Below are 16,128 nucleotides of genomic sequence, written 5' to 3'. Positions count from 1 at the left end.
ATGTAACTTTCACTTTCGAATCTGAGCTTCTTGAATAAAATGCGAGTTGCGCAAAATAGTTTGATGAGTGCAATTTTACCGTAATAGTCGCAAAATGAGTGCACCAAGCGCTCAGTCACTTAATCGCGGACGTTACAATATGCATCATCGCGTGAAAATGTCCTGGGAGCCTCCGGCAGTTCGTCTAAACGCCAATCTAGTCATTTTACATTATGCACGAAGTTGCAAATTGAACGTTAAACGAAAAGGGTCGGCGCTTTCGTGACAGCGATCTCGACTCCGACGGCCGGAACGTCCCTTCGTCGGAACGTCAGAACAAAGCGCATTGGATTTTCCTCGCGTGAACTAATCCAATTGCCTTTTTTATTATTTCTTCATACACGAATCACTCGATAAATCTATCATATAATTATAATTTAATTAGAAAAGATAAAAATCTAATATTACGTTGCAAATCCAAGTATATAATTGAGAGGCTTTATACATGTATGTGTGTGATTTAATTTTTCATGTAAAAATAACTGCATACAAAAATGAATTTACATATTTAAACGTGTGTAATATAGTATTATTTTTACGCGAGAAACTAAATCACATACATATATGAAAGCTCTTATTACACACTTATTACATTCTGAGATTTTAAATTTCAGAAAAGATTCGTAAAACTGTAGACTGATACGAAGCATTATTAACGTCAATAAAAATAAATTTAAAAAAATAGAATTCGTTCGATCAATCGACGTTTCCACGAAAGATAGCATTCGGCGTGATGGCTCCGAAAGAAGAACGCAAGACACGTTAAATTCAGTATAATATATTTTCCATATAATATAATAATTCTCGCTATACAGACATTATTTTACAAAGCATGGTTTTTATATATACTCTAAGTACTTCTTGCTGCGTTACTTAACTACTAAACGCGTCGTGCGGGTCGACGTCCGCCGGCGTTACTTCCCGACGACGCATCTGCGTTTCCGCACGGGAGACCCTCTCGCACGTTGTACAGCCTAATTTTATACATTCATAATACTGGTATGTTCTTATCGAACGCGCCGCTTTCTTGCCGGTGGAAAAAAAAAAGAGACGTCGCACAACGCTCGATCTCTCGAGAACGCGCCTCGCGTTCCGCTACGTATACTGAAATCTGAAAAATACTTTGAAATATCTCGTATCTCGTATCTTGGCTTAAGTCCTACGGACTCGTTCCATCCTCGCGTGTCTTCACCCTCGTACAAGCTCCCATCTTCGTATATTTACAGCTTTCGTATAATCTTCATCTACGCGCGGATGGTACATCCGTTATATTTACAAAGTGGATGGCGCAGCTCATCTTTGCGAGACCGAAGTTAGAAAATCGCTCGTGTCGAAGGAACCGACTCGCTGCTATGAAAATTCTGCAGACGAAAACGTTCGATCGTAAAAAAAATTAAAGTTTTCCGGTCGTAAGAAATATTTATAGCGTTTTGTGATCTCTTAGAGAAAACCACTGTCCGATTTAATCTTTCGATCGTACCGACGTGAGAATTGTCATCTAATTAGGTAGTTTTCTTCTCGAATACCGACTTTACCACTTATTAATGTATAATTCGTTCGTGTCAGTTCGTGTCCAGTCTCGTCATAGTTTCTAGAAAATCTCAGCAATAATCAGCGTAAGATTTGATATAATTTTGGTCTTAAGAGAATGGAACACGTTTCGCGCAATTGTTTCATGAGGAAACATGTAATCATCGTTTGAGGCAGATGTCGCATCGTCATCGTCGTTTATCGTGCGAAACGCGTATCACTGTATCGTTCAACGACAACAAGGACTCATACCGATGGTATGACGAGGATTCTCTACCACTCGTAATTCGCATTTAACTTTAGTTACAACGACGGCACTTGTTACCACGATCAAGAGAACTATCGATCTTTTTTTTCTAGGAAAGAAGAAAATATGCGAGTCCGCCCCCGTTGTCGTTCGCAAATTACCGGTCGCCAATGTCGTGCAATTTTCGAGACCATCACCGTCACTCAGATCTCGTCAATATTAATTAAGTCGACGAATTCGTTCGTCTTCTCGAGGAAGAACGGCAGGTAAAATGCCGGTTTCGCTTCGCCGACACGAGAACGCAGTTATTTGAATAGTCGGAGCCCCCTTCTTCACGTTCGATGCCCTGATACCGCCCTCTCTCGCACGGTCCTTTTTTATCGTTCGTGGTGACCACCACGTAATTTCGTGTCATTTTAGATTTCTTCCCCCGCGGCTAGGTCCCCTCTAATGTCATATTAATTGTACATTCACGTTCGCCCGCGATTGGCCCGTTTCCTGGCTCGACTGTAACCGTCCTCGACATACGAAACCGTCCAATCTAGCCGGGTTCTCTAATCGGCATGTTGCAGCCTCATATCGGTTGCTATGTATACGAACGAATCGCGTCGGTTCATGCCGCGGTGAATTGAATGCATGTGATAAATTTTGAAAGCCAAAAATCGCTGTGATCATGAATATTGATTGATTTCTTTGCAGATGAGCGAGTTCTTTCATTCTCGGCATCAGAGGCGAGAATTTATAAAATTTTATGTAAAATTGTAAGATTAAAAGAATTGAATATAAATTTTTGGCACAGCGAAATAGTTATTTGTTGATAATGTAATATTATTCGCTTGTATAAACTTTTACAATACTCTGCAAGGAAATCATCGATGGATGTTTAAAAAATGTGCACGTATTATTATAGTTATTTCACGGTGGAAGTATAATTTAATTTATAAATATTTAAGAGAGCAATAAAATTTACAATAAAATTAATCAATATTTAAATTCAAATTAAATAATTATCACAGTGTAATTATCGATAACTGTGATCAAAATAAAACTGGAACTGTAAATAATTTTGCTCTGTAAATTGTAAAAATATTGGAAAACGAGTACCTTTCAAGCGAGGGACCAATCACACGTTGCATGCGAAGGAGTGGAAAATAAAATAATGAATGGACAATGAATGAGTAATAATGAGTCTCCATTTGTCCGAGGGATAATGTGTATCGGTGAAGCACGGGATTTTTACTTTCGTCCGCTCTCTACACGCCCGATCGTATCAACGTTGAATATATTGTTTCACCGTAACCCGCCATTCACTGAACGCTCAAATCACGAAGTTCGGTTAACCGCACGATATTTCCTGTTCGCTCTCATTATCTACAAAATCCCGGACGTCCCGTGCTATGTCACTTCCTGTTCTACCTCACGAAATCGGCCGCCGTGCCGTTCCGTTCGCATCTCATTTCGCTGACTTCGCTTCAGACCTCGCGAATCCTGAATCTCTTCTCACTCTGCTCTCTCGAGATTTTCAAATAACTGCGACGAAATAATCTCTGCGTAGTAGTCTCTCCTCGATGCTTGCATACACTTGGATATATAGCTTCTTAAACAGTCTCGTTACATCAGCTGCGTTCGCTTCTTCGTTTGGATTCGTGATAGCTGCGTAGATCCATACAAGTTCTCAAGGATATATATGTATATATACAGCGCGTTTCTTCCAGGATTATACAAATTTTTTTTATATCGATCAATCTCCCAACAAATTCTCCATATGGATATCGATTTGTTTATTTATGAACTGTTAATGCAGTAGCTGCTGAAATTTGAGCGACTTCGTTATCTCGTTCGAAATTGACTGATTAATGCTAGTTAAGTGAATTTGATTTTAATTATCCGTATCAGTGTCTCGTAATGAATTATCGCATCAATCAGTAGTCTCAAGCTTGCCCATATGTTTCAATAGCTGTCCGATTCGCACGAATACATTTTCGAAAGGATTATTCATCCCTCGATAGTTTTCCTATTTTCTGATGTTAACTCTTCATTCGTCATTAATACATTTATTCCGAAATGACGTGTCGTGAGGAAATCAATCCATTCCACACGTTTCCTAATTATCCTAGAGGACATACTTGTCTTCCTCGTGCAATACTCCCGACGTGCCACCGTCGGTACCGAGAATCTCCATGTCCTAGATATCGTGTATGCTTTCTTCATCACTGTCGGCTCTTACACTTCGAGGACTATCCTCTCTCTGCACAGGTGATCTGTCCTGACTCTGACTTCTGTCACGTTGTCGCGTTCGGTTCATACCTTCCCGTCCATCCATTATCTCCGGACTGTCTCTGTAATAGTTGTTCAGATTCGAGGTAGGCGCGAGGGGTCCGAGAGGATTGCTAGGACCTGCCTGGATCATCGTCGAGGGATAAGATCTAACGTCCTTCCTCAGGGGTGATCTGTCCCTGGAGTCCGGACTCTTGCTGCTCCTTTCTTGCTTCCTCGACCTGTCCATATTCTCTCTTCCTTCCATCAACTCCGGACTACCTCTGTAATAGTTATTCATATTGGAGAGATTGGAGGTGGTCAGCGTGCCAAGAGGATTGCTAGGGCCCGCCTGCATCATTTGCAGCGGATACAGTCTTGCCGGTTTTCTAGTTGGCGATCTGTCTCTCGATTCTGGGCTCTTGCTCCTGTCCCTTTTCCTCGAGGAATCCCGGCCGTCGGCCATCTCTGGGCTGTCCCTGTAATAGTTGCTGAGAGTCGACAGACTGGAGCTCGCAGTCAAAGAACCAAGAGGATTACTTGGCCCCGCTAGAATCATGGGCGGATACAGACGATAGGGAAGCGGTTTTTGCAGAGTCGCCGCCGCCGATGATGGCTGATAGAAGAATCCGTTCGCGGGTAACGCGTGCGCGCTGGGATACTGCCAGTATCGTCCTGCGGCAGGATGTGCGGGGACGGTACTGCCGCTGTACAGATGCTGGAAGGCGGCGACAGCGAAATTATTTTCGGCCATGATCTCGAAACCCACGATCGTTTGTCGTTTCCATTTCGTTCTGAAAGTACAAAGGAAGCAAGCATGTGAGCACGATTCCGTACGAAGGTCTTCGCGATTTATTTACATTAAAGTCTTCGTTCAAAGAGAGAGAGAGAGAATTAGGGATTTCTTTAAAAAAAAAAAAAAAAATTATTAATACATTGATGTGAGAAGCATAAATTCAGTATTAAATAGAAAATTCGACAAAATTTATATTGTATTACAGAAATGTATCAGTCATGTATTATAATATGAAAATCGTAATGACAAGATAACATGCGAGTAAAATATCTATAGAATAAATTTACGACGTTGATATTTATAACCTAATCTATACATACTCGCGTACGTAAGAATGACGTATATCGGCACCAAAAAAGAATCATAAAATCCACTGACGTGTTCAGTATTTTGATGAAGGCTATACGTCGGTAATGACCAGCGATGAAAAACGGCTCGGCTATTCAAGACATTTACATCAGAGCGATCGTTATTCTTATAACGTAATATCGGCAAAATAGATCTAAGTTAGGCCTACCAATGTCAAACGGCGGGCCCATGCGAGCTACGATATCGCGATGTGGGATTTGATCGCCGGAAGCACATGCGAGCATAGCGTAGTTCCACGGTAGTTTTCCAGATTCTAATAGCGAACGATAAGATCCGTTCCAAGTATTTCAGCTGTTCGTTCCTTCGTTTGTAGCGCGAAATTTCGTCGGCATAAGGATCGACTGGTGGCTTTCGAGGCCACCGCACCGCCACCCGAAGCAATCACGAGCTTTCTGCAATTTCTCCCTGGGACCGGCCCTCTTCCCTCCCTCGCAGTGCCCCTCTTCACCCTCCTCACGTATGTAAATCTCGATCTGGGACAATTACGCTAAAACGGGGTGGCGTGCCGCCAAGTGGTTACGTTGGCCACACTACCGGGAGCTTATTATACTAACAAATAGCCCGTGGAGTTTCAGTGCCTAATCATCGCGTATCATGGCACGCACACATATATATACACACACATACGTGCATATATATATATATGTGTATATATATACAGATATACATATACCTGAACCGCACCTGCGAACGTAAAAGCGCTCTTAGACGCGCGCGAGACAGAGATATATCAACAGGCCGTGGTCTGGGGGGTTGATATCGTGTAACGGGGACGAAACGAACGCTGTGGAACATGAAGGGAGACAGGAGGTGAAATTCTCTGCCGAAGGCCATATTAACCGAACATTATTACTCGATAACACTGCAAATCATACCGCGAAAATCACGATACTTTTCACAGAATCGAAACGTGAATTACATCCGCGCGATCGGTCGTACAGTAAAGCAGATTACGCCCAACGGAATCTTCGAATGGCGTGCATGGAGTACATGCATGTGCGGTTTGGATAAAAACTAAATGTAATGTGTGTGTCAGAAAATGGAATGAAAAGAAAATAACATACGTCATGCGAGCACATACAGAGCGAAATAATTATTTGAGTTATTATGACGGATAGAGAATCTTCCGTTAATTTCAAGTCAATTTCTGAGAACAAATGAAATATGAGGAATTGTGAAACTGAAATAACGATATTTGCATTTACCGAAAATATCATCATAATCATGAAAGCTATGTTACATTTTACTAATTCGTTTCAAATTAAACATGAAGAATTCTCTCTCTCTCTCTCTCTCTCTCTCTCTCTCTCTCTCTGCATATTTTTAAAAAGAGACGTATTATATTATATTATCGTAGAAAAATTTGACAATAAAAATAATTTTTATGACGTTTTCATAATAAAAATTGTGAAATATTTTAGTCTTTGCCGTGCTTAAGATTTATTGATGAAACGGCAAAAATGAAAAGAAAAAATTTAATATCTAAAAAGTATCAACATTTTACGAATTATCGTACTTATAACCTTCGTATAATAATCGAAAGCGTTATGAACTTTTTTCGTTTGATAAACACGATATGTAAGAGCGCGTGCTCACGCGATTAGGGGAACTCGCCCTTTATATGAGAAATATATTAAAGTGCCGCGTCGAGCGGCTTAATACGAAATGAGGCGAATAAGACAGAGAAAAATGTACGTAAAGAGAAAACGACTGTGAAGGGCTATTATATTACATGAGCCAACCTGCCATAACGTTCATGAATAATATCAAGAAAATTACAACCCTTCCGTGGCGGCGAGGCGTGAATTACATCCGACGTTCTTGCTCGATAAGTGCAAGTAGTTTTTGCCACCCCCGCTACTGTCGCCCTTCGAAAAAAAATTTATATATATATATACATATATATATGTGTACGTATATGCTATCCTTGTTTCTTGTAGCTCATAACTAATTCAGTCGTAAATACGATATACAGCTGTGTTATTACACGAGAACGTCAATCGATACTAGATTTCTTGAATATTATTAAATAGTTTTCGCTATGCGGTTACATTTAAATTCTTCAATTTAGGACATCATCAGTCAGTACACATCTATAGACGTCGTTGTAAAATTAATTATCATTATTATATACAAACAGATTACACAATTTCAATCAGGGATGCAAAATTTAACTGAGATAATTAAATAGAAGCTATTAGTAATTATCAATAGTTTTATTGGTATCAACATCTAATTAAATATTAGAAGTCGGTGAATTGCACCTCTCTTTGAGATCTTTGGGAATCGTTTTTATTCACAATGATAAATCAAACCAACTTTGTCTCTCAACTCGATAAAAATTCAACGATTTGCATGAAATTCAAGCGATAATTAACGGGCACCGACACAACGTGTACATTTGTTAGTTTTTTTTTTTTTTTTGTTAAAATTGCGGCCGCAATAAAAAAAAGATCGTACCTTCGAAACACAACTGGAAATGTTACAGGGTAATAGTCACGAGGAGAGGAGGGTAGAGTGGGGTGTACTTGGTGGTCGCAGTAATTAATAATCAAGAGATCCGCGCCTGGCAAGGGACAAAGCGACTCTAACGGATATGCAGCTCGCACGGAAAATTCGACAATTAATATATTTCGTGGGGTGCGAGCCCTCTCCTCTCTCCTCTCTTCTTCTCTCCCTCTCTCTCTCTCTCTCTCTCTCTCTCTCTCTCTCTCTCTCTCTCACTCGTTCTCTCGCGATTTTGTGCTGATGTATAGTCGCAAATGTGGGCCACAATCTCACTGTCTCTCTCTTTATTTTTCCCCTCCCCCTCTCTCGATATGGCTCTGCTCGCCCTTTTGTGACGGGTTGCGATAGGGGAGGTTGCAGTAAAATCGTTCATGAATTTTAAACAGGCACCTCTGAATCGAGCCACGATCATTTCTCATTTTTCTGCCGGCACGTCGGAGGCGCAAGAAGGACGAGCGTGTCCGAGCGCGAGAATCAAAGAGAAAGAGAGAAAGAGAGGGAAAGGGAGAAAAGAGCGACGGTGACAGACAGCGCCGAGAACCGCTCGTGCGATTATATGATGAGTAATGTTTTTTAATTCCCCCACTTTCGACTGGGGTTGGCCGGCGATTTTCGAGTGCAGCCACTCTAAAACACCCTTAATTGCCCGTTGGCTTTTTATAGTCGTCCGCTAGGAGCTAGGGCGGCCGGAAGTAACGGGGGATTCGAAGAGGTAGGGACGGGGAAGAAAGAAAGAGACGAGAAGAGTCATTGATTTATCGCTCCTGAGGTGCTGGAGGGGCTGCTTGATCTCGCTCGACTGAAATGAGAAAAGAGGATGAGAGAAGGGTTGGAGATTGGCGAAGAAAGTGTAACGATCGCTTCCATCACGCTTCTATCCTAATGATCGTGCAGTTCTCTAGATCGTGGCAGCGTTGGAAAAAATTCCCGTCCTTTCTTACGGCGACAAACTTCTGAAAATCGATCGCATCGTTCCGAGCGGCGCGTTCTCCGTCGTCATTGTCGAGTATCAAAGTGACGTGTTGCTTAGAAATTTTGGGGTGACTTACACGATGCCCTTCGGAAGACTTGAAACGCGTCCAAATATTACGAACGTCAATCGACTCGAAAATTACTGTCGCCGTGCTTGACAAATTATTATTCCTTCCGCATTTCTCCTTTTTCTTACCCGATTGTGTTTTAATATTTATAAGAAATTAGTGATAAGATAAAATAATGAAGATAATGACTTATTCTCATGTCTATTCTTCATCTTTGCCTTCAGTGGCGAATGTTCGCTATAATAATGAAAATAATTCGCCAAAATAATGAAGATAATAGCTATAATACCTATTGTCATGTTTATTCTTTATCTTTGCCTTCAGTGGCGAATGTTCTAAAAGTTAAATCCGAAATTCAATTAATTTACTGACATTTTTCAAGCATGCAACGAGGTAAGCTGGACGATTAGCGAGTTGAAAAGCGATAAACGTGATTCACTGAAGACGAAGACTCACGAACGTTCAGTTGTAACAGCCAAAAGTGAAAAAATGGCACATAGAAGGAGAGGACGAAAATTAAGGGGAGAGTTAATGCATTTATAATGGTGGCTGGGTCTATTCGCTACTTTTGCGGTTACATGCCTGTGCGACACTAATGTCCTGAAGCCGCTAGGGCGCTTTGTGGTAATAATGGTGACAGCGAGACCGAGAGAAAGAGAGAAAAAGAAAGAGAGATATGATAAAGAGAGAAAGAGTAATATATTTTCAAATTATTCGCCTCAATGATTACGAGACACATGTTTCACAACGTAAAGCTTGTCCGAAATCGCATTGATATTCAGAGACAGAGTGGTTATTGTATGAGCACATGGTCATCATATGGTTACTAATGTGGCTTTTTATAATGCTTTTTAATAATGAATTTTGAGATACGTACTTATATGTATATATATATGATAAATTCTGTAAACGAGCATACAACTTTTATTTTTTCGTGACCGTTCAGAGATCATTTTATTTCTATATTTTCTTATGTATTCTTTTTTTTTTTTTTTTATTAATTTAAATAATTTTCGATCTTATAAAAAAATACATAAGAAAATATAAAACGGTCCCCGAACGGTTACAAAAATTAAGTTGTAACCTTCTGTTTATTACTGTTTTCATTAAAAAAATTTTTTTTCATATTCTTGCATTAAGTTAATATATGTACATGCAATAATTGTGTATAGAATTTATCTCTTTTAATTCTAGCATCCATTATAATCCAGTGTAAATTTCTCTCAGATTTTTTTATTTATTTATATTTTAAAATTTAATTCTATTATAAACATTAATCTTTTTACAAAAAAGTATATGCGCCGTCATAGAAAGAAAGAGAGAGATATCTTATGAATCAAGCCATTAAAAAAAAGCATACTTAAATATCTTTTTATTAATATATACGAAAATTAGGAATTTTTTTATGACTGATTAATACTTAATTACGATGTTTGCAAATAAAATTCATACCTGCTTCTTAAAAATTTAGAATCTCGTAAATTTTAGAGATTCATTTAATATTAATTTAGAGATTTATTAGTCTTTAGAATAATTTTGCATTTTTTCTTTTATAATATCAAATTTTAAATAAATAGATCATATTATATAAAGTATATGATAATTAAGGAACGTCGCAAATTACTATTTTCAACAGAACTACAAGAAAATAACACGCGACCTCATTTTGAACAAGAACTCAAAGTAATGTTAATTAAACCCACCGATTAAGCGTTCTACAGGGCAAAAAGAGTTAATCAGGTGATTATATCCAAACTAAGAGGAGGGCCGACAAATGCGCATGCAAATACGTCGTTACCAGGTATGCCCGACTGTTATCGCGCGCCATCCGATTAGCCCCGTTTTTCTAGCTATTTCGTGAAATTCCGCGGCGACCCAGAGGGGCACGGAATCGCGCACGAAATCGCGTAGCTGCCGTGACGTAAATCGCGATCGAAACGAGCGCATTCGACACAAGTATCCGCGAAATCAAGGCGACCCGTTATGAAGCGGTTTACCGGAGGCGTGGGAAGCTCGCGTTGTTCTTCCGGTGCGCCGCGGTGGCGGCACAAGAGAAGAGTCCCCCTTCGAGAGAAGCGAATTCTCACGATCGCGACGTATGTAATGCGCCGGTGATGTCGTCACATCGTGACGACGCAATGTCATAATGCCATCGCCGCGAAGTAATATCGTCGAAGTCATATTCCGATGCGCTTCGAGCATCAGGAAGACGTCATCTTGCAAGATTGCGTAAGATTGTGTCTATTAATTATCTCTTCCAAGTAAAATACTAAAAAATTTTCCAACTTTTCCATGTAGAAAAATGTAGTCTGGTTCTTGACGTTTTCTTCGAACATGTGTTTTCTTACAAACAAAATTTTTAGTCTCATCCAAATTTTTCTTAATAAAAAACTTATGATAAAACTAAAAATTTTCAATATCTTTCAAAAATTTCCAATAAAATTCGATAGAACATAAAAGATATATTTAAAATTAAATTTCTTTTTAAATATTAAAATTTTTTCAATTCATTCAAATTTTTCTGGAAAAACTTGGGTAAAACTAAAAATTGTCCAAACAAATAAAATTCAATAGAATGTAAGAAAGTTACGTGAAGAATCAGAGTCAAAGCATCTGGCTACGAAGAAGATAACATTACTCGCAGTGCCTCGATTGTTCGTGTATGAATCAAAGAGAAATGCACGTTCGTCGCGTCAGATTTATCGCTCGTATGTCACTATTAATTTCGAGTGTGAATGTCACCCGGGCATAAAACACGAAAATAAATTCTTCTTTATTTCGAGTTTTAATTCGCGAGCGCGCGCTATCACGGGAATGTACTCCGGCACGATCGTTCGTCATTTCTCTTTCCGCGAAATGCATTTTCGGCGCCGTTATAGATAACCCCATGCATTTGCATTCTTGGCGAATACGGATTATCCGTTTCTCCAGCCAGGCGCGTAGCAAAATACGCGCGCGCGTTCATGGTACGTAGTACATGATTGCATGTAACGAGCGCAAAACCGTGTGAAGGATTCAGCCTTCGCATCCCTCTTGGCCGTCGCGATCAAGTCCACGCGAAGTAGTTACTTCGTTTCTTCAGTTTGCGTATATAGTTTGCGTCTCGTTGAAGTTGCGCTGGTCTCTTGACGATTCTCAGAGAACGCGCGCGAGTCTCTCTGCGGGATAATAGCCACGTCGCCAACCTAATTTCTTTCACACGTTCGAGGGGAGCATTAACGCGGTTACGCTCGTGCTCGAAACTCGTGCCCGGCAAATAAATCACGGTTAAGCTACAGTTACATCGCACACGATAGAGCGTAATTTTAAGCTCAAATGAGTTTTCTCTTACTAGTCTGTTTGGCTATAATGGAATCACGTTTGCTTATTATACCGCGAAAAAATATCGAGCGACGAATATCTCATTACAGCTGGAAAGCAACGGCGTTACTATCTACATGTATAAACGTATTAAACTTTCGGAATTATTCCTTTTTTTTCCCCTCTGTGCTTTCCTGCGGTTTACATCTTTGTCCATGACGTGACATCTGTTAATTGTAAGAGCGTACATCGAGTTACGCGATAGCGCGAAAAATGCGAGCGATGTAGGTGTGCGGTTGTCGTTTTATAAAAAAAGAAACAAAATTCGAGCTACCGCATGATACTTTAGAATTACGAGTCACGTCCCGAGGGCAGGATCCTCTTTCGCGCAGGATATGCAAAAGATAGAACAACATATATGGAGGTCATGAGTGCAACAAGGTGATGTAATGCAAAATACAACTAACTAAAATTTGCTTTTTCTTTGAAACCCGCGCTGGACTGAAAAGGTTCTTTAGATATCTCTTAAATTTAACATTTTATCGTTAATATATAAAATCATATCTTAAACTTAATGCCTTTAACATAGAGATGAGATCATGTTTGAAATTTGACACTTTATCTTTAACCCTTAAACGCCACACTGTGGGAACAATATACTAGTGTATAGCATACCGAACTCGACTGATAATAAATTCGTAAACAATAGATATTAAGGAATATAATGATGCCAAATAAATGTATAATATTTATTAATAAAGAGTTATAAGCGATGAAAAAGGAAAGCCGATACGCCATGCCGAAAAGATATTTAAGAGTTTAAAATTAACATCCTAATTAACATGCATGTCTAAAAAAACATCTTTATAACGTTTCAGCCTTAGATATTTTTTAGGCCGGTATTCATAACCGATTCTTATTTTAGGAACATCTTAAGATATCATAAATCAATTACAAAATCGTATTAGCATCTTAAGACATTACTTAAGATCGTTTCAAAATAAGAATCAATAATACTAAAAAAAAATTTCCTAAAGCTGAGTAATATTTTTTTAAATGCTACTATAAGTAAGCATTTCTTTATTTGAAATAAATATTTATTAAAAAAAGAAAGGAATAAAAAGGAAGAAATACTTAAATAATATATGTTTACGTTTAATAAATATAAATATAATATATGTTTACGTTTAATAAATATTTATTTTGTAATAAAAAATGTTTACTTAGTACTATTTAAGAAAATATTACTTAGATTTTTTCTTCCGTATGCGAATACTGACTAGCCTCACATGGATTGGATTTCCGATATTATTTAGAATCGTTTTCAGAAAGTTTTTAGTGTTTGTCTTTATGATGACTGTTAGACATGCACATTGTCTAATGTCCGTATTTATAGTCAGATCTTATATTTAAGGCTTCCTCAAATTTATCTTTAAATGCTCAGTAGCCAATAAAATAATTCGTGGAGTATCTGAAGATTTTAAGGAAGCCTTAAATATAAGGCTCGACTATGAATACGAGCATAAGACTCTTAGATTAAGATCACTTTATATAATTAAAATACGCCGAATTAAAAACAATTGTAGGAATTATCCTTTTTCCTTTTATTCTCAAAATTATAATTTTTCCAAAAAAAAGAGAGTTTTTTTGATGACGACAGTTAAATATGTTTTGCTAATTCACATTGAAAAGTAATATTTGTTAGAACGTAGTTATTATATGGCCAGAAGAAACCAACGCTTATTAAAGTAACGGATTAAAGTCGCTAATCACGCAAGTTGACAGTGATACTCGTCGCTAATCTTCCGTAGATACACAAAACACAGTCTCTCCGAACGTATAAAACCCGACGTAAATGATGGAATGGGATAAACGCGCGAGTTCCATGACGTTTCATTAAAATGCACTTTCCGAGCTGAGCTCGGTCAGCTCGGTGCATCGATATTAAAGATCGAAAGAGGCGCATGCTTCGTCAACGTTAGCACATACTTACTGCACGCTACTTGCATGGCTCGCTTATGGTCAGGCACGTAATTAGTCGATAAGTAGAGACGATTTGCCGCGAATAACGTAACAAGTCCTAATGACTTCTAAACAACTAAACGACCAAGCTGTGTGCTCGACGTGTATACGCAGCGTGCCGCGGAAAAGCGAGGAGCGTATCGCTTATCGCTGGAAAAGCGCTTTACAGGCGAACCGCAATCTCCGCGCGTTTAGTTTCTCAGCGTCGATTTCACGGAAAGTTTCGTGCGGAAAAGCATTGCGGTCAATCGTGACTAACGTGCATACACGTGTATGTATGTGTGTGCATGCGCCCGTGCGTATGTCGTGCAATCGTTCAGATGACTCATTCTTGAACGTAATTTGCGTGCGTGCGTGTTGGTTGATCACTCGATGAATGAGACGTCTGTTAAGGGAAGTGGAAGTAACGTGATGTTTTCGAATTATTCATCGTGCGTAGTCCTCGACTAAATTTTCTTCAAGGAGATCGATTCTTACTCGGTTTGATTAATCTCGCTTCTTGAAGACCTATCTAATATTTATGAGGAAAAAGGAAGACATCGCGCGCGTGAGTCGAGCAGTTGTTCGGATAATACATCGTTGAGCATAATTAACGTACAATTGATGGCGATTAAATAAGACGTTTGTAAGGAATGTGTGTAATAGGAAAAAAAACACAGGGAGAGAGAGAGAGAGAGAGAGAGAAGAACGGTTGTTAGATAAATCCATGTATTTCTGAGGAGATTACTATAATTGTTAATTACGACGACTGCGCATTATTCGTCGTTGATAGACTGCATTTATTTATCTTCCGTCGTAATTTATTTTTCCAAAATTCAACAAGGATGCTCAAAGATCCGTGCAAAGTTAATTTCTGATTCAAAACAAGCTGACATTCTCCAAGAAATTATCATCTTTGACGCTATTTTACGTACTAATGATATATGATGACAAATTTATCAGAAATAAATTCTCAAATAAATAAATAACAAATTTTAAGTAAGTTTCCATAAAGCTGTAAATTAAAAATCTCTGACCTTTTCTTTTTCTCTTTCACTGTTAAATTCATTACGTCAAATTACGCCCAATTTAAGTTATTTTTAATTATTTCTCTGGATTGTCACTGTTTCTAGTTAATGTGTTGTTAATTTAATTAAAACAATGAAGCTAAACAATTTAACTCAAGAAATGTATTTTTTATTCAGTTTATTATTTACTAAGTGCACACATTGATGGACATTGTTTACCTTAAAACTAATCACAGAAATGAATTAATTTACATTTTGATATATAGAAGTTAAAAATAACAATGTTATTTTTTTCATAAAATTGATAAAAATATAAAATTAGTAGAGAGATCAAACAACGAGTAATAGATCCTAAATCTAATCAATTGCTCGATATTTGATCTTTCTATCAATTTTATTATTTTGCATTGCAATTTCGAATTAGAATTAATATTATTATTATTTTAATTCAAAGAACTAGAATTAGATTACTTGCTTTTGTATCTAACAGTGTCTTTTTTTTCTTTTGAGTATTCTTATGTCTATCATGTACCTATTTATTCAAACTTTGCAAAGGACAACTTTCTTTATTTTACATTTGTTTAACACACAGCTAACTCAAAGCCCTCCGCCGTATAGAAAGATCGATGCTTCTTTCGAGTCCACAAGCAAGGTCCGTTGAGATCCATTTAAAATCTCTCGAGCTGAAGCAGCGTCGTCAGCGTATTCTCGCACACGGGATTGATTGAAATTGCGGTTTTAGATATTAGAGCGTGGTTGCGCGACTTTTGCGAAACCTAGCACCGGGAATCTGGTTTTCGGCGAGCATTCAAGGAACCTCCTCGGGACGGGAGAAAAAGGGAGCAGAAGTCCGCGTCGCCGTGGCGCCCGAGGTGTGGCCGGCGCCTCCGCGAAGAAGCGCCGAGTCACACCTCATCGGGGCGTGCACCGAGCAACAAAACTTTAAGCGGGCACTTAAGAAGCCGCCCGTCAGTCAGGAGCGTCACTAATTTTCCCGGCTTTTTGCCGCGGCCG

At 38.7% G+C, this 16,128-nt stretch overlaps 1 protein-coding gene across 1 annotated transcript in view; it reads right to left on the bottom strand.

Moving 5' to 3' along the window:
- Nucleotides 1-2,891: 2,891 nt before the first annotated feature.
- The window catches only part of LOC108759579 (homeobox protein BarH2), a 33,605-nt gene continuing 20,368 nt past the window's right edge, over nucleotides 2,892-16,128 (bottom strand). The window contains exon 3 of the mRNA XM_018505077.1: nucleotides 2,892-4,866. Within this exon, the coding sequence (XP_018360579.1) occupies nucleotides 4,002-4,866 (865 nt within the window). The 3' untranslated portion in view covers nucleotides 2,892-4,001. The remainder of the gene's footprint in view (nucleotides 4,867-16,128) is intronic.

The sequence above is a fragment of the Trachymyrmex cornetzi genome, unplaced genomic scaffold (genome assembly GCF_001594075.2).
Source record: "Trachymyrmex cornetzi isolate Tcor2-1 unplaced genomic scaffold, Tcor1.1 scaffold195, whole genome shotgun sequence".
NCBI lineage: Eukaryota > Metazoa > Arthropoda > Insecta > Hymenoptera > Formicidae > Trachymyrmex > Trachymyrmex cornetzi.
Note: the sequence above shows the minus strand (reverse complement) of the source record. Positions and strands in the feature narration are given on the sequence as shown.